This window comes from Etheostoma spectabile, chromosome 18 (assembly GCF_008692095.1).
Source record: "Etheostoma spectabile isolate EspeVRDwgs_2016 chromosome 18, UIUC_Espe_1.0, whole genome shotgun sequence".
NCBI classification, from domain to species: domain Eukaryota; kingdom Metazoa; phylum Chordata; class Actinopteri; order Perciformes; family Percidae; genus Etheostoma; species Etheostoma spectabile.
In genome coordinates this window covers 3023965-3045838 of record NC_045750.1, presented here as the reverse complement: position 1 = coordinate 3045838, position 21874 = coordinate 3023965, and the positions used below count along the sequence as shown (strand labels likewise).

The window sequence follows — 21874 nt, the reverse complement described above, 5'->3', positions numbered from 1 at the left end:
GTTTAGTTAGTTTAGTGACTAATTTCGTCATTTACGTGTCGTCACCATGAAGCTTTTGCTCTGTATTTTAAGGACATCACTGCACAAGTACGTTTGCAACTTTCTTAGAACTCCTTGTTTTTTCAAGACGTCATAAACATCATTGTCGCAAAAGTAACTGACAAACAAGTAATAGATGAGAGAAAACTGTGTGGAAGTGTATGGGGAATCCTGTTAAATCTAATATCTTTGTTTATCTACAAAAAGAATCAGCTCATATTAGTGTTTCCAATGTTTCATACAGCAAGGTAAGTCGTGCACTTTTCATTCACTTAGCTCAACTTTCAATTGTGTGGAGAATTAGTTATTATAATGCAAATGCCCCTGTGACACAGAGTGTGTGAAAAACCACGGCACCCCCCTTTCCAAGGCGTTCTATTAATGCAGGCTGTGGGCGTAGACAGGAAGTGTTTGATTCTGACACAGCACCATAGAAGTGGTGTGTGTTGTGGTTTTGGAGGAGACGATCACTGCCAACTCCCACAACTCAGTTCTCAGCTGATACTCTACAGGTTTATTTATAACTTTAACCTGACGTTTCTCTTGTTCAACTCGTTGAACTTGTGTCTTTTATCCCCACACTGAACCACATCTGGCTTTTTGACTGTTTGGATATTTACAGGAATTTTAAAAAGAGGAAAAGTTGGTATTTCTACGTGAATTCAACAACTGACAGAATGAGAAAAAAGAAGATGTAGTCACTATAAGGAAGTGACACTAATGCAAAACAGGAAGTAAACGCTGTATCTCTCCTAAAGAAGTGAGAAACGTTGACAGTCGAGGGCGAGAGAACAAGAGAGAGAGACGGAGAGGCACGATGGCTGAATTCAGACGGATTCAAATAACTTTATTTGTGATTCTGCTGCTTCAGGTTACAGGTAAGGACCCAAAACACATACATGACTAAGAGAAATGTTAATGATAGTTTTTCAATAACTTACATTGATTTAAGTGAGACGGACGAGTTTCCTGTTTGTTTTGAACATGGTGTGTCGAGTGGATTACTGTGCTGATCTCTGTTTTGTTATAATAATCATCCTCAAACATATCCTAACTATAGATATAAAGGCCAAATTCTTATCTCAGTTATGTTTGTCTTATCTTCAACAGCGGTTCCTAGACAAACCCACCTCTCCGTCACTGTCAGAGCTGGAGATGATGTCCCTCTGCCTTGTGAAAATGTGATAACTCAGGGCAACTGTGACCAAACTACATGGCTTTCTAGTCGTAACGGGGAAGCAGCAGTAGAGCTGATAGCATTTGGGCAGATTAAAGATAATATTCCCAAAACTAAATCAGACAGACTGAGTGTTACAGAGAAATGTTCTCTGGTTATAAAGAACGTCACAGGTGATGATGCTGGACGTTACACCTGCAGACAGTTCAACACATCAGGACCAAAACTAGGTCCAGATGCTGTGGTTCATCTGTCTGTTGTTACCAGTGAGTATTTACATCATAATGTTTACTTACTGTCTCGTTAGAACAATAAACTGAAACATAATAATTATGATTAAGTGATGAAGTTAATTTAACTCTTGTTGTCTTTCTCTCCCATTATCTCCATCTTCACCAGTGGAAGAACTGAAGAACACTGATGATTCGTCCACCTTGTCCTGCTCTGTGTTAACATATGATGAGTGTAAACACACAGTAGAGTGGCTGTATGAGGGAGATGAGACCGACGTGGAGATAAGACCGGCGACCTGTTCAGCCCAGGTGTCATTTACTCCTCGTCTCAATCAGAACTTACTGAAGTGTAACGTGACAGATAAGAGGAATGGAAACACGCTGCTGTGTAATGTCGGCCCCCGGTCCTCATGTAAGAAATCAGGTACAGTTGGTTTTATTTGTTTCGTCTCTTCAGATAGTAAATATGAAGTATTTTAACACCATTTGTTGTATTCTGTTGTTTCATAACAAAACCAAAAGGAAGCTCAACAGTGGGAACAGATTACACACCAGAGAATGACACAGGTAGTTACTTAACATCATACTCTCTCTCTCTCTCTCTCTCTCTCTCTCTCTCTCTCTCTCTCTGTCTTTCTCTCTCTCTCTCTGATTCTCTGTCTCTCTCTCTCTCTCTCCTTATGAAGCCTGAGCTCTCTCTCTCTCTCTCTCTTGATCCTTATGAAACCTAAAGTATGAAATAGAAATATTCTCTTATCTACACAATTGTCCACCCTTGTCTTGCTGTTGGTATTTTAATCCCTCATAATGTGGGAAAAAATAACACGGAACAGCAAGCCTTTTATGAAGGGTTTCAATTTCCTCAAACCACAATCAAGACAATGTAGCAACATTAGATGGTTAAAAAGATACAATTATAAACAACATTCAAGGTAAAATATATTCTATGTAGACATGATGTGAGGAGTGTTAACTAAGAGATACAGATGTGTACCAACACAAACAGATTTACTTCGCAAAGTATGTTTCAAAACATTTACAAAAAGCACATATAGTAATATATTTATACAGTACATATAGTAATATTGATACTTTAAAACCAAACATGAAGCTGTAACCAACGTGTTTTTATTCTCCTTCCAGGCCTGTGGGTGTACATCTTTGTGCCGGTGGGTGTAACGGCTCTCCTAGCAGCTCTCATCATCGTGTTAGTCATCAGACGGAAGAAAACTAAAAGTGAGAACAATCACACACTCAACTTTGACATCAAAGGCTTTTATTAAACCTGAGACTTTCACCGTAGAAGCTCAAGTCAACTCTCTTTTGTGTTTTCAGGGAACAAAACACAGACCGTTGAAAAAATTGTGAGTTTTAAACCTTAATAGTCATATTTTTTATATAGTCCTGGCTTTTACTTTGGTAGTTCTTCAGTTTCCTGTGTTGTGTCGACATCCACCAGTTGCAGCAGCAAAGGTCTTGAAAATGACCTTGCAATCACATTTCAAATTTAGAAACTGGCTTGAGAAGGACATATGGGGGAAAATCAGAAGAAGTAGATGTGCATTTACAGCAGTATATACTATACTATATGTATTATATTATATACTATAATAAGTATCAATAGATCTGTATGGAAAACTTTAACTGTTTGTCCAGGAACTGAGCTCAAACTCCGCAGCAACTCAGTCTGCTCCAGAAACCAGTCAGGACATGGTGAGCTCACACACACAAAAACACACACACAAACACACACACCACAACACACACACACACACACACACACAGAGTACAGAGTACAGAGTACTTCCCTCTACCACAGAGAAAAAGAGTAGTCAAATTCTGCAACTAATTTACAATACCCAACATGTTACTGAGCAGCCATTTTGTTGTCTCCTCTGTGCAGGCTGATCCTGAAGGTGGTGTTTTCTACGCCTCCATCAACCACACCAAGAAGACCAACAGTAAAGCTCAGGTAAGCTGTGTGATTGGTTATAGCGATGATGTTACTGAATGAAGAGGCTACAGCCATGTGAGCCGCTCTGTGAAGCTGCACATTGCAGTTTGGAGCTGATTGCATCATGCAGAATGCTAACCACATCCACGTTGCTAACGTGCTGATGCTTAGCAACTGTATCTTTGACATGGCCACAATCTTAGATCAGATTCTTAGCACGCTAACATTTAGAAATAGGCATTAATCACATAGTACAGCTCAGGGTGATGTTAAACAGTTAAAAAGTATTGAAATTAAAAGATTTTTACCAAAATATTGTTGAAGGAACAATGTTACCAATCATCCTGAGGGGGCCTAAGTTGCAAGGAATCACATCCAATAATTATTGAGAATTTTCCCTTAAAACCAAAAATGTCAACCTCATGGTTGTGCTAAAGGAAAAGTCAGGGGATTTCTAGTCTATAGCCTTGACGTTTTCACATCCGGAATAGCTCCGGTGCCGCCGGAAATGACGTGAGATGTCACTTTTTTTCCGGCCAGATGTCTTTTACCTTTCTCCATAGAACACCATTCCTTCTGCACAGGCCTGCTGATCACCCCCAGTGGAACTCTGGTGGAACTGCAACCAATTTAGAAGCTGGAAGTATTGAGAGAGTGGAAGTTCTTCCCTTATTAGAAATTCTTTGGAGACATCATGGCTTGCAAATGAGCGAAGCATGACAGTTGGTTAAGGCCACACCCCCAGCCTCTACTCCTCAATGGCATTTAAATCTACAGACAGAAATGGCACATCCTAAGGAAAGCTTATTGTGGGACTGGCTCTAGTGGCTGGAATTCTGCACCAAGGCTGAATTTCGGGACTTCAGATACAGTATTAGGGGACCACTAAGGTCTATATAAAAGAGACTTCAGATACAGTATTAGAGGACCACTAAGGCCTACATAAAAGAGACTTCAGATACAGTATTAGGGGACCACTAAGGTCTACATAAAAGAGACTTCAGATACAGTATTAGGGGACCACTAAGGTCTATATAAAAGAGACTTCAGATACAGTATTAGAGGACCACTAAGGTCTATATAAAAGAGACTTCAGATACAGTATTAGGGGACCACTAAGGTCTATATAAAAGAGACTTCACATACAGTATTAGAGGACCACTAAGCTCTACATAAAAGAGACTTCAGATCCAGTATTAGGGGACCACTAAGGTCTATATAAAAGAGACTTCAGTTTCAGTATTAGAGGACCACTAAGCTCTACATAAAAGAGACTTCAGATCCAGTATTAGGGGACCACTAAGGTCTATATAAAAGAGACTTCATGTAACAGAACACACTGGCTGTCATGTCCTGCTGTGTCCTTCATGTGTTGTGCTGTTTCCCTCTCTCCTCCCAGGCTCAGGGTAAAGATGCTGATGCTGATGCTAATGCAGTGACCTACAGCACGGTGAGAGCTTCCTCTTCCTCTGCTGCTGCTGCAGCCTCAGCTGATCTCAGCGACCTCTACGCCACCGTCAACAAACCCAACCAATAAGAAAGCACGGTGTAGTTACAGCTCGTAGCATTACAGGTATTTACACTGACAGTTAATGAAAAGTCCAAGTCTGTTTTTATTCTGTATGTGCCTTTTACCAGAATTCACTCATACTGTGGTACTGTTTGAAGCCATTTAGCAACATTGTTTCTGCAGTAGAAATCCTTGTGATCATTTAATATGTATTTATATTTTTGTACAGAACAGAACCTTTTTTAGCAGATTAATAGCAGTGTTTAGGATGCATAAAGGAAAAGAAAAACCCTTGTTGCTAAGCTTCATCTGGTTGTTTAAAGATTAACATGATTTTATATGATGAAGGACTGGATTAGGTTGATTTACATGATATTTGAAAATGTATGGGTAGTTTTGCATTTCAGGTCTTACATGAGCATATGATCTAGTTTTCTTTCTGTTACAAATATGTTTATGACAATTTTAAATGTTTATTGCTGTAAAGTTCCTTTCTGTCCAGAAGGGGGAGTAGTAGATTAAGATGTAGTACAATGTGAAACATAGATGTAAGAACCTGACTGGTTTCTTACATGAATGAGAACATCTTTATAATATACAGTATAATATATTTTTTTTTTGTAAACTTGCTCTCAGGTTCTTTATTAACTTTATTGATTGATGTATGTTTGCTTGTGTAACCAGGAAGTTCTCAGGGTTTCTGGCTCAGTAGTCTATATCAGTGGTTCTCAAACCTTTTTCAATAATGTTCCCCATTTGAATTATGTTTTAAAGCCATGTACCCCCTGACCAGCGATAGATTTAGCAAACAACGACGTTCTACTTCTGGGATCGCTCCGGTGTTGCCGAAAATCCCGCCGAAAGCCTGTCTTTTTGTCCATGTCCACCCCCTTCCGCTTTATTTGTGTTGGCGTTCTAACCCCCGGCTGATTTCTGGTCCTCAGATCTCTGCAGGGTAAATCCAGACAGCTAGCTGGACTATCTGTCCAATCTGAGTTTTCTGTTGCGCGACTAAATCAACTTTTGAACATTCACATATTCCACCAAAACAAGTTCCTTCCCGAGGCTGTTTCACCGTCTTCGTTCGGAGCGTAGTGCCACCCAAGACAATTGTGATTGGTTTAAAGAAATGCCAATAAACCAGAACTCGTTTTTCATCTATCCCAGAATGCTGTGTGGACTAGCCAGACCCTCCTCCGCTCCGCAGCGTGGGGAGGATGGTCTGGCAAAGCGAGACTGTTTGTTCAGTAACACTGAGTTACTGGGTGCTCATTTCTAAATCATTCCGCGAAAAAGACAGCTTTTCAGTTTGAGGTATGGATCTCCTTACCCTCATGACCTAAGTGGATCATGACTGGGACAGTTATTTAAAGAGGGATCAGACATGTCCCGAAGAATCTTGTGCATATTATCGAGCTTTGATTGTATCATTGTTTACTACTGTTTTGTGCTGCTGTGTGAATTTGCTTGTCAGGTTTTTAGAGAGATTACATAAATAAATAAAAAATGTCAGTTTTGAGTTTTTACTGAGTTTTCTCCTACAAGAACAAACACATCACAGACAACGTCTCCAAAATGATTGGCCTCCCCTCCCCTAACCTCTCAGACCTCAACAGAAACGCCATCACACGCAGATCTCACATCCTAGCACATGACCCCAGACCCAAACCCTCTCAGAGCATTCCTCACTGCTTCCACCGGCCCATAGAGACCGGCCCCTGGCCCGGAAACGGACACGCTCTGTTAGGAGTTTTGGTCTTTCTGCCATAGTGGAACGCAAAAATATATTGATAACTGGTATGTGTGTAAGAGCTGTGTGTACAGGTATATGTAGATGCCGCTGATGTATTTCATGAAGTCATGTTGTAGTTTACAAAGTGTTTATGTCAGGCCTAGACAATGGCATCAAATTTCCTTGGTAAAGTACAATTCATGATCTATTTATCTATCTATCTACCTATCTACCTATCTGTCGGTCTGTCTGACCATCTGACCGTCTAACCATCTGTCTGTCTACCTATCTAACTACCTAGCTACCCACCTGCCTGTCTGTCTGTCTGCCTGTCTGTCTGTCTTAGCACGTAACCTTTTTGTTCATATGCATCATTTAGACATTTATGTCTCTATAAAAATTACCTGTTGCTAGAGCATGCTGAAAAGAAGTAGGGTGTGAAATCCCTCATTTGGCCTAAATGAATGATGTCATTTATCAAAAATAATTTCATCTCTAATGACTCTTGAAGTCATATTAAAACACCTGAATGAATGAGACGTGTCATTTGCGGTTTCCAACATTCCAACCACACAGGGCCACAAATGTGTCCCCGCTCGTGTCGGTGTGTTGAGAGGAGGAAAGTCTAAGCTGATTTACCCAAAAGAAGAAGTGATATGCACGACTAACAGGAAGTAGCTGTATGCTGTATCATATAGCTGAGTTCTGTTAAGAAGCACCAGCACAGCGACAGTAAGTAAGTGTGAAAAGAACAGGAACAGAAGAGAGAGAAACCGAATGATGGTTGAATTCAGATGGATTAAAATGTTTCTACATCTGATACTACTGCATCAGTGTACAGGTAAGAATACATAAATACCAACTTTGCAAACTTTCTTACCATAAATAATGCTAGTATTTGATTGATTCACGCTGTTTGTTCGAGGGTGAGTTCAGTCTTCTCATGAAAACCAAGTAGGAGGGGCATTTGCAGACTCATGCTGTGTCGCACGTACTGTAATCACATCAGACATGTTCCTATTTTTGTTAATTTGGTTGATGCTCATCTCTCATTTTGTAACTGAACAACGTCCCCTCTCCTTCATTGTCAGAATTGGAGATTAAGTCCCTTTGCCTTGTGAAAATGTGATAAATTGTGACCGTAAATGTCACAGTGTATGTTTTGTTGTCAATCTGTTGTCCTGGCTGAAACCATCCCAGTTTGGGGCCAGGAAGCAGCTGCTTAATTCCTCTTAAACGTAGACAAACTTAGGCTACAACAGATCCCTGATCCCTCATGACCCGGGTCACCGGCAGTGCCGCGCCACGGGAACCAGTGGTTTGTTGATTTTACTCTCATTTCTTTTACAGCAGCTGTCAGAGTCACTGTCAGAGCTGGGGATGAAGTCACTTTGCCGTGTGAAGATGTGATCAATAATCAGCGTGAATGTCACAGCATTACCTGGAGCTTTGATCGTTCATCTGGGAGAGCAGAAGCAGATGTGGTTAAAGAAGGGCAGATTGTTGAAAACTCTAATAACTCAGACAGACTAAGTGTTACAGAGAACTGTTCTCTGTTTATAAAGAAGGTCACAGAGGAGGATGCTGGTCGTCACCACTGCAAACAATATAACAGATCTGACACTGTTGATCTGTCCGTTGTTACCAGTAAGTATTTACATCGTAATTTTTTCAAACTGTTGTAGAACAATATTCTGAAACATGACAATAATTATGATTACAGTGATGAAGTTAATTTTACTCTTGTTGACTTTCTCTCACGATATCTCCATCTTCACCAGTGACTGAACATCAGGACAATAAGAATGTGACGTTAAACTGCTCTGTGTTGTCACATGAAGGGTGTGGACACATAGTGAAGTGGCTGTTTCAGGGTAGAGATGTAGGTAAAGATAACAAAGACTTAACGATATCACAGTTTAACTGCTGGACCAGTGTGACCTTCACGACGTCTCATCATATTTACACGTCAGAGGATTATAAGATACTGAAGTGCAACGTGACTGATGGTGACACTCGAAAAGACTTCATCTTTGACCTTCAGTCGTCAGGTAAGAAAACAGGTGAGATGAACTGTTTAAAATCACTTCAAACTGACTGAAAATTACAAACTACATTTGTTAATTTGATGGGTTTTTTTAATCTAAAGTAGGAGTGAACAAAACAGCACCTAGAAGCAATGATTCAACCACAAAGCCACAAGGTATAATTCCTATATCACTCAGCCGTCTGTCTGTTGTTTGATTGAGAGAAAGCATAAGCAATTCTCTTTTGGCTACAGGATGTTGAACAGAAGAACACTCTTTTCTTTGTGTTTCTAGATCGGTGGTGGTTATACATCGTTGTGTCTGTGGGTTTAGCAGCACTCTTTATAACTGTCGTGGCACTCATCAGAAGGAGGAGAAATAAAGGTGGGAACATTCGCCGATGAAACGTTAATCAAGAAAATGTTTTGACCAACATGGATTTTTAATATTGCGAAAGCTAAACTACCCTCTCTATTTTTGTCTTTTCAGGGAACAAATCACTCGAGGACGAAAACATGGTGAGTTCAATTGAATAATCAAATGTTTCTGACTTTACAAAGCAAACCAGTGTTTGTGGTAGTTGCTTTCCAGGACTATAACTAGGATTCTACAGCTGAGAGAGAATAAGATGAGAACAAACAGTACTGATTTTATTGACTTGAAACAAAGTGGTGACTGCAGCAAAGATCACATCATTTATTGTGAGGGAAACCAAGAATAATACTTTTTAGGCCCCAATCGAATGGCCTCCTAAGTATCAAGTATCAAAAAATGCCTCATCATTAAATCCCTAGTCTATATCGACGACGTTTCATGTCCCGCATTGTTCAGGTGCCGCCGGAAATCCCGTACAGGGTCCCTCATACGGCCGCATGTCCGTCAAAATCCGGTCCTTTGTGTTGTAATTTTAAACTCCGGTGGATTTCTGAGGACTTTGGTCACCTGGTCCTCAGATCTCTGCAGGGTAAATCCAGACAGCTAGCTAGACTATCTGTCCAATCTGAGTTTTCTGTTGCACAACTAAAACCTCCTTTGAACGTACACATGTTCCACCAAAACAAGGTCCTTCCTGAGGCAATTTTGCCGCGGCACAGCTGCTCTGTGTGGCGCTTAGCGCCGCCTAAGGCGATTGTGATTGGTTTACAGAAATGCCAATAAACCAGAGTACGTTCTTCCCCCATACCAGAATGCTGTGTGGACTAATCAGACCCTCCTCCGTAGTGCTGTGGAGGAAGGTCTTGCAATGCGAGACTATTAAAAACCCAATTTCCATCCCTAAGGAGCAAATCTCATCAGTATCTGTAAAGCCATGAAGATGCTTCTACCAACATCTAATCATGCTGGTGATTGGCTGTCTTACGTTACACGTCATAGAGACACTCAGGAAAAACTCTACGTTATGCACAGAGACAAGGCTCACATAGTAGAAAAATAAGTAATAATATTTGTGCCGTGGGCATCTGGATAGCTCAGTTGTTAGAGTGGGCACCTATATACTGTAAAGAGGTTTACTCCTTCACGCAGCAGGCCAGGGTTTGAGTCCGACCTGCGGCCCTTTGCTGCCCGTCATTCCCCCCTCTCTCTCCCCTTTCAGGACTTCTGTTGTCCTATCAAAATAAAAGCTGAAAATGCCCAAAACAGAATCTTAAAAAAAGATTTGTGCCGTAACATGTAATGTAGTAAATACTTTTTGTTTAAAAAATGGATGTAATCAAATTGGTATTGAAAAATACAATATACAGTGTTGTTCAGGAGCAATTGACATTTTTTGAACGATACCCAGCCCTTGTTCAATTCTACAACACTTCCAAGGATGCAACACCTGCAGCTGCCCCAGGCCTTCAGAATTTCAAGTGCCCCTGGATCAGGACCCCAAAAAGAACAATAGTACCAACTGAAATAAAATTGGGGTCATTTTTAGATTTATTACAGTTAATAAACAACATATTGGACCTTTAAGCCTCATAGAGGCACTACTTGTGACTGAGTGTTGCATTGAACTTGCATTTTGTCAAGTCCAAATAAATATATCCATGGAGTTGAAGTTGTACCACGTGGATTAAATGAACCCCACACAGATGTATTTCATTGCAACACAGTTGCCTTTATTCTGCCCTGGTGATATCTGCATTAACTTGTGACATGATTTTTAAAAAAAGCATGTAACTAGACTGTGTTTGTCCAGGGTCTGAGCCTAAACCCTCTAGTGACTCATTCTGCTCCAGAAACCAGTCAAAGTCACTCTCACTGGGGTTTGTGTGTGGACTTTAAAAATATGACTGTAAGAGACACGCACTTCTTAAGAAAAGGGAAGGATGTTAGTGCAACTGCACTGCAGCAGAACTGAAAGAAAAAGAGTTAGGCCGAAAGTTGTGTGTCGTATTTGCATGTGAAGTAATTAAACTGGAAGGCACTCTGACAATGTTATACTTGCATAATTTCACAACTTTTGAAGACATCCTCAAAGAGACACATAACCTTCCAGGCAAAGGAATAAAAAGATAAAGCCTAGATGGGAATAGAACAGAAAATAATGAAACTGTTGACAGGATTTGTGCATTCTGGTTGAAAATTAGCTGATTGGCTAACACTGGCACATTTCCAGAAATGATGATTAATGTGCATTGTCCTAATAAATAAACTTGAATCTGTTTGACAGCACGTCAGTATTAATCCACATTACCGGGCAGCCATTATGTTGTCTCCTCTGTGCAGGCTGATCCTGAAGGTGGTGTTTCCTACGCCTCCATCAGCTACACCAAGAAGACCAACGGCAGAACCCAGGTCAGCTCTCTTTTGCTGTCACAATTGAACTTAAAGGCTGCTTTATTTCTTTCATACTTCATTTATTTCTGGTTACACTTTACTTGAAGGTATCTACATAACATTTGGTTTTGTTTATGTGTCATGACAATGTAAATGGACAGTTCTTATATAGTACTTTTCTAACTTAACAACCACTCAAAGCGTTTTTACATAGTACAGGAACCATTCATTATGAGCACACAGTCACACACCCAAGGACACTTTGACATGGAACAGGAATCAAACAACCAACCTTTTGATTGGCAGGTGGCCGGTCTACCCCTGAGCCAGCTGCCCCTCACGTGACTCTTATGTAGATACAGTACCTTCAAGTAAAGTGTTACCTTATTTCTTTCTTTGTTGGTTATATATTCTAGTCTGCTGATTATGTGTTGAGGTAGTCAGAGACGTGGTGATGTAATGGATGCTGATGTTGTCAACGATGGTTGTTGTTGATTACACTGTGTCAACTTTGTAAGGCTTATATGCACTTTTCCTACCCTGTGTAGGCTACTTTGACGCTGCTACCCATGCACCTTGCTCAGTACTTGTATTTATTTTGTTACGTTCCTGGGGAACGATGGACCCAAATATAGAGAGTAGACGGAAGTCTTGTAGCTGTTGTAGGTTTATTCCAAAAATACACAAAACAAAGTAAACACCAAAAACTGGGTCCAGAAAGCAACAGGCAAACAACAAACGCCAGAACCAACAGATAGGACAAGGTGAGGAAACACGGACATGGCAGAAAACCAGGGAAACTATCACACTAAGACAAGACAAAACACCAAAACCATTACTTATTTGCTCTCGTACTGTGACGGCTGTGTTCCAGTTTTTACTGTTGTTCAGGTTTATTATTTTGGGTGTTTTGGAAAAAAACAGTATCCTGACTAAACTTTGACATGTAGCAGTGATTATCCACTCCACATCCTCTGAGCTGAACTATTTGTCAATAGTATTCATACTTTCAGCTTTTTTCAAAAATAAGTGTAAAACTAGTGGTATTAAGTTAGTGTTAGTGATGTATTACAGCATAATAATGCTTGGGAAAAAACGTTCCAAAAACGTTGAAAAAAGCCACTAAATTGTTTTAAAAAAGAAACATAAACGTGGAAAAAGGAAACAAATTTCACAAAGGTGTTAATTCTCAACTTTGACAAGTAATGACAACACAAGGGTTAATTCCATATGTTTGCAATGTTGCATGGGATGTTGCTTTGCAGTGTGTTGACTTGCAGTGCATTGCACATGGTTATTTTTTGTATGATTTGTTTGATGTATTTCATTATTAAGCATTGTGTTGCATTGTTCATCATGTTGCTTCGCTGTGGTGAACTATGCCTCGGCATGTCCTGGTTTGTAATTTTTGTGTTCTTTGTCTATTTGGTGTCCTATAGGTTCAGGGCGATGAGGATGCAGTGACCTACAGCACGGTGAAAGCTCCCTCCTCTTCTGCTGATCCCAGCGACGTCTAAGCCTCCGTCAACACATCAAACAATAGCACAGCACAGCGCAGATACATCTGAGATGATTACATTCATTTTAACTTAATTGTTCATTAGTTAAAGCATTCACTCATTTCACTCACTTTGGATTTCACTCAATCCAAATCTTGAGAGTATTTTAAGCCTCATGCCTATATAACTCAGTAATTTATTGTGTTTTTTTTTTTTTTATATATATAGGTGCACAACTGCATTTTAACATAAGTATTAGCTTTTCCATTCTGTATTGCTGTAAACAGCTTTTTATCCAGAAGGCCATAAGGGGGGGCTGTACGTTAAGTTATCTCCACAATGTTTTAGTCCAATATTCATATGGCTGATTGCCGTATAATTTGACTTTTTGCTCAGTGAACTTGCTTTTAGGCACATTATTGTGCTGTAATGTAACAGTTGGGTTGTAGTTCAAGGATTCATAGCTATTTTATTTGTAACTTTTTTTCAAGTGTGTTTAACCTGTAATTGCATATGTAATGTAATGAACACAATTTCAGCCTGTAATATCTAGTATTCTTCATTATTTAAAGCCATATTTGGACCTTTTATCAAAACTGATATTTTGTCTGTATTTTGTGAGATGTGTGGATAGACTTTTACTGTAAGAATAATTGTAATTGTATTCTACTCTATTCAATATTATTTTTGGGGAACTAACCATGTCAATCAGCACCCGAAAATGTGTGCAAAATAAACAATTGCAACAAGAGGCTGAAAATCCCATTTGTTGCAGATATATCACTTGTTGACGACTTCGTCTATCAAAATCAACCAATCAGAAAGCGTCGTCAGTTCCAATTATGGTAGGGAGTCCTCTCCGGCCCGCCCCTCTTTGTTGGCTCGACCAATGACATGCCGCCAAACGTTGGTGGCTGGCTGCCTGGGATACAAGCAACTGAGAGATACAGGGAGAACAGTACTAGGTAGTAGGTCCGCTTTATCCCCAATAATTTAATCATGTGAGTGATTAAATAAGCCTTTTTTATCAAGATGGAGTCGGGTTTTCAGGGGACATAGTTGATACCGAGGCGCCGTGCAGGCTGCTTACGAGAAGGAATGCACAGAGGTAGTCATTTTCCCGGACTAGGGTGGTCGGAGGAACGGCCCCCGCAATGAGAGCCGCTAACGTTAGCTAGCTAGCGAAAGAGAAGGACTTCCTGATGATATTTCCAAAATAAGAAAAGCTCCGACGAGAAAATGATTCATTTGCTTAAATTTATTGACATGGTACATTTATTGATACACTTAAACGTCTCACTAAGGAAGACATGAGGGGTCTCTGGGTATGTTGCAACGATTCGTAGTATTTATTTTATAAATACGCAAGACCGACACACCTACTGCTTTTACTTTGAAGTGAAAACGACCGTGTTCCCAGCGCACCGGTTGTTAGCACTTGTTAGCTTGACACGTACAAGAAGGGGTGAAGTTACCAGCCTTGAACCAAAACAAGACTTTACATCCTGTGGTGGACAACGCCGCCTCGGTGTGAATGGGACCTACCTCGTCTCACTGTGTTTTTCGAGTCAAATGCCTTTTAAACCGGAGTGTCCGTCGTTGGTTTAAAATTGGAGCCCCGGTGGAAATTACGGTACGGTTGGATAAATAACGGTTGGGATATTTCAGCGGCTGCACTCAAAAATAATGATTTCGATATTAACTTGTTCCCTACCGTTAGCGACCTTTCCTTCCTTCACTTTCCTTCTGCAATAAGTTTCCTTTCCCCCCTATATTTTACTATATTCATGAATGAGTTCATAGAGATATCGTTTTCTAACTCATGTTACAACGACGTTATATTTCTAGCCAATATAAGTCTTTTGGTATCACTGTAACGTTACAGACTAATAACAGTGTTCGCATTTTCTTTTTCATTTTACCATAAATTATTTGTACTTTATCGTATATTTTAAACATTTGGTACCTTAAGCCAGTTGTTCACAAACTTTTTCAAGGGAACCTAAATGGGCACAAAGTAGACCACGGACCCCCATTTAATTAGATGTTTGCACATGTTTTTAATATAGTTTTGAATCGCCATACATTATTTCATTGTGAAACTCATGGATGGAATTAATGTGCTAAATGATTAACCTTTTTGTGAGGAACCCCATTGAGGACCCCTGGGGGTCCCCTAGACCCCACTTTTGGAACCATTGCCATTGGCTACATGTGTGATTCTCAATGTAATGCTAACTATGATTTTGTGATACCTGTGTCATCACCTAATGTAATGTTTTTTATAAAAGAAATCAGTCTTGGTCATTGGGGATCTTTCTTCCCTATAGGGATCTATAGTTAGGTTGACAGTGTTTCGTACTCCACTCACTGTAGCGCCATCATTCCTCTTCCAAAATAGGTAAGGTACAGATCTTCTTTGGGTGTACACTTCTCTGTGGGATGCACCCTATAAAACCCTACTGTACCTATGTATGGAAATATTAGAGCTGACACAGTACAGAAATTCACCTGTACTGTGGATCTATTTCAAAAAGTGTATTGACATTTTTACGCTAGCGGCAAGGATGTAAAATGTGTTTTGCTAAGGTTGACTTTTTTTTCTACCCTGCCCAGGTTTGCCGTGGAAGATCAACATGCACTGTCCAACCCTGACAAACAAGAAGAAGCTCTTGTAGCTGGAGGAGGAACGCCTGCCCTAACTTTTCCTCCTCCTCTTCCGGCCCCCCCCCGGGATCAATGACGGGACCCAACTCCCCGAGCCGCTCCGGCACGTCCCCGGCCAAGCTGAGCAGGCATGGCCGGTCCAAGAGCAGCAGCTCGCACTGCCTCCTCCGCTGCAGCACCACCCAGGACGATTCCTCCACCTCTCCCCCCAACAACGGCTCCCGGTCCCCTGGGGAGGAAGAGGAGAAGGACGGAGGGGTTCTCTTCTACGTTAACAGGTCCGGTTTTCCCATCGAGAGCGTAACCTGGGAGAGGATGTGGTCCCATGTGGCTGCTGTGCACCCTGAGGGTCAGGAGATGGTGGACCGGATACAAAATGCTGCATACCTTCCCAAGGTACGCCACCTGTGATTGGTTCATCCTAGGGCTGGGCGATAATTCTGTGTGATCATTTATCGTCTTTGAATGAAATCATATCGTGATGAAATAATATATTGAGATATCGTGACATACTTTGTCTAAATTTATAATGACAAGCACATCCTAACTACATTTTCTCTGTTGTTAAACATTTTAAAGAGAATTGCGGACAGTGCGACAGTGTTTCACAAATAGTACTCCCTACTTGTCAACCCCTTTTTAACTAATTAATTATTCATTTGAAATTTGAACTTACCTGTGTTCATCTTTGTTAAAGAGTGTGCTGCGTGTAGCACATGTTGTCATCATTTACAAACACTTCCCTTCCCATAAAGTATGGTGCAGTATTGTTGCCCAACGCTCCTGCTATGTGGACTTCTGTTTGTTGTCTTCTTGCCTTTTTGCCAAATCTGTTTAATAGCTTACAAATATATTTGAAAAGGCCCAGGTTAAATTTGTTAAAACAATTATTTTTTTCTTTCGAACCTGAGCTATTCAGTGTATAAACATATAAAGCGGTAAAAGTAGCAAATTCTCATGGTTGCAAAGCTGTAATGGGCCTGACATTTTGATTGGTAAATGAGTCAATCAGTTGATTAGTTGATTTATTGTTGCAGCTCTAGAGCAACCGATCAGTCTGCTAATCTGCTTTTATTGAGTACTTGTACCTGCAAACAAACGGCATCGTAATATGTTGCTACTTACAGATGTTCTCTCCTCTGGCGTGCGTACTGTTTATTACGATTGTGATATGAGTCAAACAGTCAGATAGATTATCTGTCTGTCTGCTTGAAAAGCATACTGTGTGTGTGTGTGTGTGTGTGTGTGTGTGTGTGTGTGTGTGTGTGTGTGTGTGTGTGTGTGTGTGTGTGTGCGTGTGCGTGTGCGTAGTTACACGGCTTCAGTGTTGATTTCAATCTGTTTTTTCACACACTCATAGAAATGCATCACAGTACCATGACAACAAGTGTGCTAAATTAGGGTGCCAGACCTGTCAAGGGATGTTAATTCTGCTTCTTGGATTGGTCACAGTGCGTGTGACTCATTGTGACTCCTGACTTACACACACTTCAAATACACACACACACACACACACACACACACACCACACACATTCCAATACACATTGTACAATCATAACTTTTCTTTAGGTTAGACAAATACTGTATGTGTGCTTCTTACGGACACTTAACAGTTTAGGAGCTTAAAATGACACGGGGTTAGAAAGTGACAATAACATACTTGTTTTATCTTAAAAACCTTCTTACAGTAAACAAATGTTCAGACTGAAATTGCAACAACTCCACACACTGCCAAAGTGTCACTAAAGACATTAAAGACATTAAAGTATCTCCTCCAGGGGTGGGCTGCAAACAGCTGATCTTGACATCTGACTGCTTTGTAGAGAATTCCAGTGAAACAAACAATATTCTATATATTATATATAATGTTTAAACAGCCAAAGGTTGGTATTAAAGCCGTTGTACATGGGGTGCACGCTCTATCAGGTGAGCTACCCAGGTACCCCCAACAAACAGTTTTAATCAAAGGAAGATTTCCCATAATGTTAAAGGAAAGAATGCTTAACATTATAATGATTCATAGGACTGTTTATGAAATTTATCAAGCAGAAATAACAAACATTTGCTGTTTCCAACTTCTTAAATGTGAATATTTTGCTGCTTTTTCCTGTTTTGTTTCATCGTAGATTGGTTTTGGACTTTTGATTGGACAAAATGATGACGGATCACCTTTTGGCTCCGAGAAATAATGCTGAAACACGTATCACCATTATCTGTTATTTGGAAGACTAGACTATTAATAGAAAAAGTGATCAACAGTTTATAAAGAAAGAAATGATCGTAATCATGTTAGTAGTAGTGTCTTTCCCTTGGTATTTTTCGTCTTTATTGAGCAGCATTCTCTGTGCAACAGCAGAAAAGACAGAAGTCAGTGAAACAGTAAAATATGTACGACTGGTTCTTCAGTCTGAAACGGCATCCCCACGCGCCTTATACACATCTTTGTCTGCTGCCACTGAGGCCCATCAGCCCAGATTCTCCTCATAGTTTCCCCATCTTGTGATAAGGGATGAATGGTTGTTGTGTTTCAGAGTGTGGAGGAGGGAATCTGGTTGTTCGTTAGCTCCTATAATTGGCCATGTGGTCATTAGTGACCCCGGTTGGCTGGCAGTGCCAAACTAGCCCATACAGTTGCTCTGGACAGAAGGACATGTGCACACAAAACAAACACATCAACATAGAAAAACGGGACATATGCACACACATAGGCCACTTGTTTACAGAAGACTTTAGCCACAGTTCAGAATTGTTTCAGATTTAACGCATCAGTTCAGGAATGTCTCTATAAAGTTTGAGCCAGCTGTAAAACCTCTTGGAAGCCTTTTGAGTAGGAAAATGCCGTATGTCTCTGTCTTGTCTTGTAGTAGATTCTCTGTAGGAGTGTGGGAGTAGTGTCAGTTTAGTGTAGCTCCATTTATAATGATGTTTTCAGAAAACCACATGCTTTTTTATTTACATGATGACTTACTGATAGATATGTTGAACTAAAAGGCAACTGAGCTCTATTTTAAAGTTAGAATTTGTGAAATAACGTCATAATAAGTGAGTTTATTTTTCACTTCATCTCTAACTAAGGTACCTTGTTTCTCATTGAATACACTCAGAACATCATATGTGTAAACATAGTATTTCATTTGGTTGTCTTCATTTGATAATGTGTGTGTGTACATGCATGCAACTAAGGCGTCCGTTATCTTATGCTGCAGTATTGTTAATATGCAACCTGACTCTGTGTGTGTGTTTGTGTGTGTGTGTGTGTGTGTGGTGTGTGTGTGTGTGTGTGTGTGTGTGTGTGTTTGGACATTGTGAAAGCAGGTGGTTACCACAGATACAGTTGCTGATACACCGACCCAAAATGGTTAACTGGGTCATTTAGTTGAAGGAATCACTTTGTTTTTGGTACAAACCAAATGGGATATGATAATATGTTTCGTGATTGTGTGAAATGTAGAAATGTATCACAGCAACAAATTAGACATTTCCATAGTTAACACAAACAAATGAGACAAATTGTCTTAGTATTTTAGCCTCCAGGTTAGTTTTTGGGGTAAATTTGATGAATTGCTCAGGGATACAATTTTAAAAAAAATGTACAGGTAGGTTTAGGTTTTGTAGGTTACTTTCAAAGTAGCCTTAGGTAAACTCAACACAGTGTACATCTTTGTTATCGTCAGTAAGTGCACGCTGCCACTCTCTGTGTCCTCATTTACAGGATAGAAGTCTTGGCACAGGGACCAAATAATCCCTCTAATACAATCTGGGAGGTGGATAATCTCTGGATACCAACTGGACCATGTAAGGGACTTTTAATTGGGGAAACAAAACTGGCCTGAACTCGTCTGAGCAAAGATTATCTGTCAAAGCAAAACAAGAAACCCAAACCTTTTTAAATGTTTCTGTAATTACTCACTTTTAAATCATTCACATTTTCCCTGGTTATGGAAATAAAACATATGCCCCCGAAAAACAAAACAAGACATGTTTGAAATTGGTTGACCGTGAGTGTGTTGTCATCAGCAGTTGTATCTAATGTGCTACATGTTACCCAGATCCTGGACTGGAGCAGGAGCCTGTACCAGTACAGGAGAATATATGTTGTCACCAAATAAGTAGGATAAAGGTTTTTCATTTCCATAATCCATTGTAGTTCCATTGTTCTGGATTAAAAGGTTTCTGCTCAGTCTGTGACAAGAGGATTTCAATTTTGGATGGGGTTAATAGATTTGACTAGTGCTGTGAAACGATTCAAATATTTAATTGCGATTATTCATATTAATGTCATAGTTAACTCGCAATTAATCGCACATTTTTATCTATTCTAAATCTCCCTTGATTTCTTTTTGTCCCATCATTTCTTTTCTCATTTTAATGCTCTTATCAACATGGAAAAGTGGATCAGTTTGCTTTGTGCAAATGTTTTTTTATTGAAAACAACATTGTCAACAATGCAGATATCACTTAATAATAATAATAATATTAATAATAATAATAAATTTAATTTATTTAGCGCTTGTCACAAACTCAAAGCACTTCCTCAATGTGTTAACTTGAAACCTAAACAACTTGGATACGTTATTACTACTGTGGAAATTTTACAATAAACTAAAATACTGAAACAAAAGCTTATACCTTTACAAAATGCATTCTTTTAATAATAATAAAAAGTTTATTAATCCCACAAGGGGAAATTACAATTTACCCTCAGTTGTTATTACACACAGGCCTGAACTACACACACAGGCTCAGTGCCTACACATGCACTAAATGGAGAGATGTCAAAGTGGGGGGGCTGTCCAAGCAGTTGGGGGTTTGGTGCCTTGCTCCAGAGCACATTGGCAGTGCCCATGAGGTAAACTGGCACTTTTTCAGCTACCAGTCCACCACCATACTTTGGTTTGTATGGGGACTTGAACCAGCAACCCTCCAGGTCCCAACCCAACTCATTGAGTTATAGCCACCGCTATAATTTTTTAAACGTCTGTAACTTGTGATTTGATCCATTTACAAGATGTACAACGTTGTTTTAGCGAGGCGCATGGACTGATGGGGAATCTTGCTTATGAAGTGATGAACTTGTTCAGTGATTCCCTACACAGTTTGCAGTTGGAATATAAGTTAAAATGGCGGACTACCCTATACAGTCCACTTTGCAGGGAACTACTAGGCGATGGGAACGCACCCACGGGTGACAGTAAGTCAGGGCTGGTGAAATGTACATCTTGTAAATGTCTGACTGCAGAAGCTTGTGTCAGTTTGTTTAGTTCCGGATACAAATGGCTGGTTTTAGATTGGACCCTTTATGTTTATGGATGCCTGCCAACATGGATTAGTTAAGAGAGATGTTCTCTCAGCCAAAGAATTACAGACTACAGCATCAATCTTCCAGAAGGTGTTCTTTAGTGTGTTGAAGTCCTGCAGTAGATTCAAGCACCGCTGCCAGTACTGAAGTAGTGTATGCAACCAAGTAAAAAAAAAGAGGATTACAAGAAACGGGGGAGTCTTGTTTCGAGACCGCTTAATCATTTGTTTCTCAGCTGTCTGTCTTGTCGAAGACACACACACACACGCACACGCACACGCACACACACACACACAGAAAGGCATTCCTTGGGATGTCCTGCTCTAAAGATATCCTGTTAGTACGAAGTGAACGTCCTAATTGTGTTCTCCTCAGCCTTTTACTGATTTTGTTATGCGCTGCCCGATCCCATTGACCTTTTTTTTTTTCTCTAACCACTTTCTACTCCCCATCTCTTTTAAAAAATTCAAAATTCCAAAACCAGGAAGGTCATAGCTGATAATATAAGACATCCATCTTCTCTGCTATATCTTTGTGTCTCTGGTTACGTTCCATCTGGTTTTTGTCTCCTATGCTGCTGTGTGGGTCATGTCGCCTGCCTGCCTCCGGCTCTGGAGTGGGAAACTGGTGGGAAAAAATAGACCCGGGGGGTAAAAAAAGTTTAAAAAAAAATGCAAAGCATATTGGATATCTTCTACAGAGTGTTAGGGTAAGGAAAGAGGGGGGGATTTGAGATAACTATAAAGGGGAAGTAGAAAGGAGAGCGGAGATCTAGATTAAATATCAGTCTAAACTTGTACTATTAAGTGATGCTCTCCCAGCACATTTTCATGGCAATACTGTAAAGAGGACACAGACAAAAGTATCAATCTTTAATTATATAAAATGCAAGCTTTTTGGTACTGGAATAATATGCTTTTTCAGTCCACGCCCATTTTGCAGCAATAAAATTGTGATATGAACGAACAG

At 40.0% G+C, this 21874-nt stretch overlaps 3 protein-coding genes across 3 annotated transcripts in view; all 3 read left to right on the top strand.

Moving 5' to 3' along the window:
* The first annotated feature begins 780 nt into the window (after window positions 1-780).
* On the top strand, window positions 781-5473 carry LOC116706121 (tyrosine-protein kinase-like otk). Its single transcript, XM_032542766.1, has 9 exons — window positions 781-917; window positions 1150-1482; window positions 1616-1873; window positions 1972-2016; window positions 2593-2685; window positions 2785-2813; window positions 3106-3162; window positions 3353-3421; window positions 4803-5473. The coding sequence occupies exons 1-9, from the start codon at window positions 857-859 to the stop codon at window positions 4938-4940; spliced, it is 1083 nt and encodes a 360-aa protein (XP_032398657.1). The 5' UTR covers window positions 781-856; the 3' UTR covers window positions 4941-5473.
* Window positions 5474-7354: 1881 nt separating this feature from the next.
* On the top strand, window positions 7355-13351 carry LOC116706124 (uncharacterized). Its single transcript, XM_032542774.1, has 10 exons — window positions 7355-7486; window positions 7996-8292; window positions 8427-8708; window positions 8795-8847; window positions 8963-9056; window positions 9162-9190; window positions 10858-10909; window positions 10961-10964; window positions 11387-11456; window positions 12878-13351. The coding sequence occupies exons 1-10, from the start codon at window positions 7423-7425 to the stop codon at window positions 12953-12955; spliced, it is 1023 nt and encodes a 340-aa protein (XP_032398665.1). The 5' UTR covers window positions 7355-7422; the 3' UTR covers window positions 12956-13351.
* A 505-nt stretch (window positions 13352-13856) lies between these two features.
* The window catches only part of vash2 (vasohibin 2), a 30561-nt gene continuing 22543 nt past the window's right edge, over window positions 13857-21874 (top strand). The window contains exons 1-2 of the mRNA XM_032542762.1: window positions 13857-14570; window positions 15554-16000. Coding sequence (XP_032398653.1) covers window positions 15677-16000 — 324 coding nt within the window. The 5' untranslated portion in view covers window positions 13857-14570; window positions 15554-15676. The remainder of the gene's footprint in view (window positions 14571-15553; window positions 16001-21874) is intronic.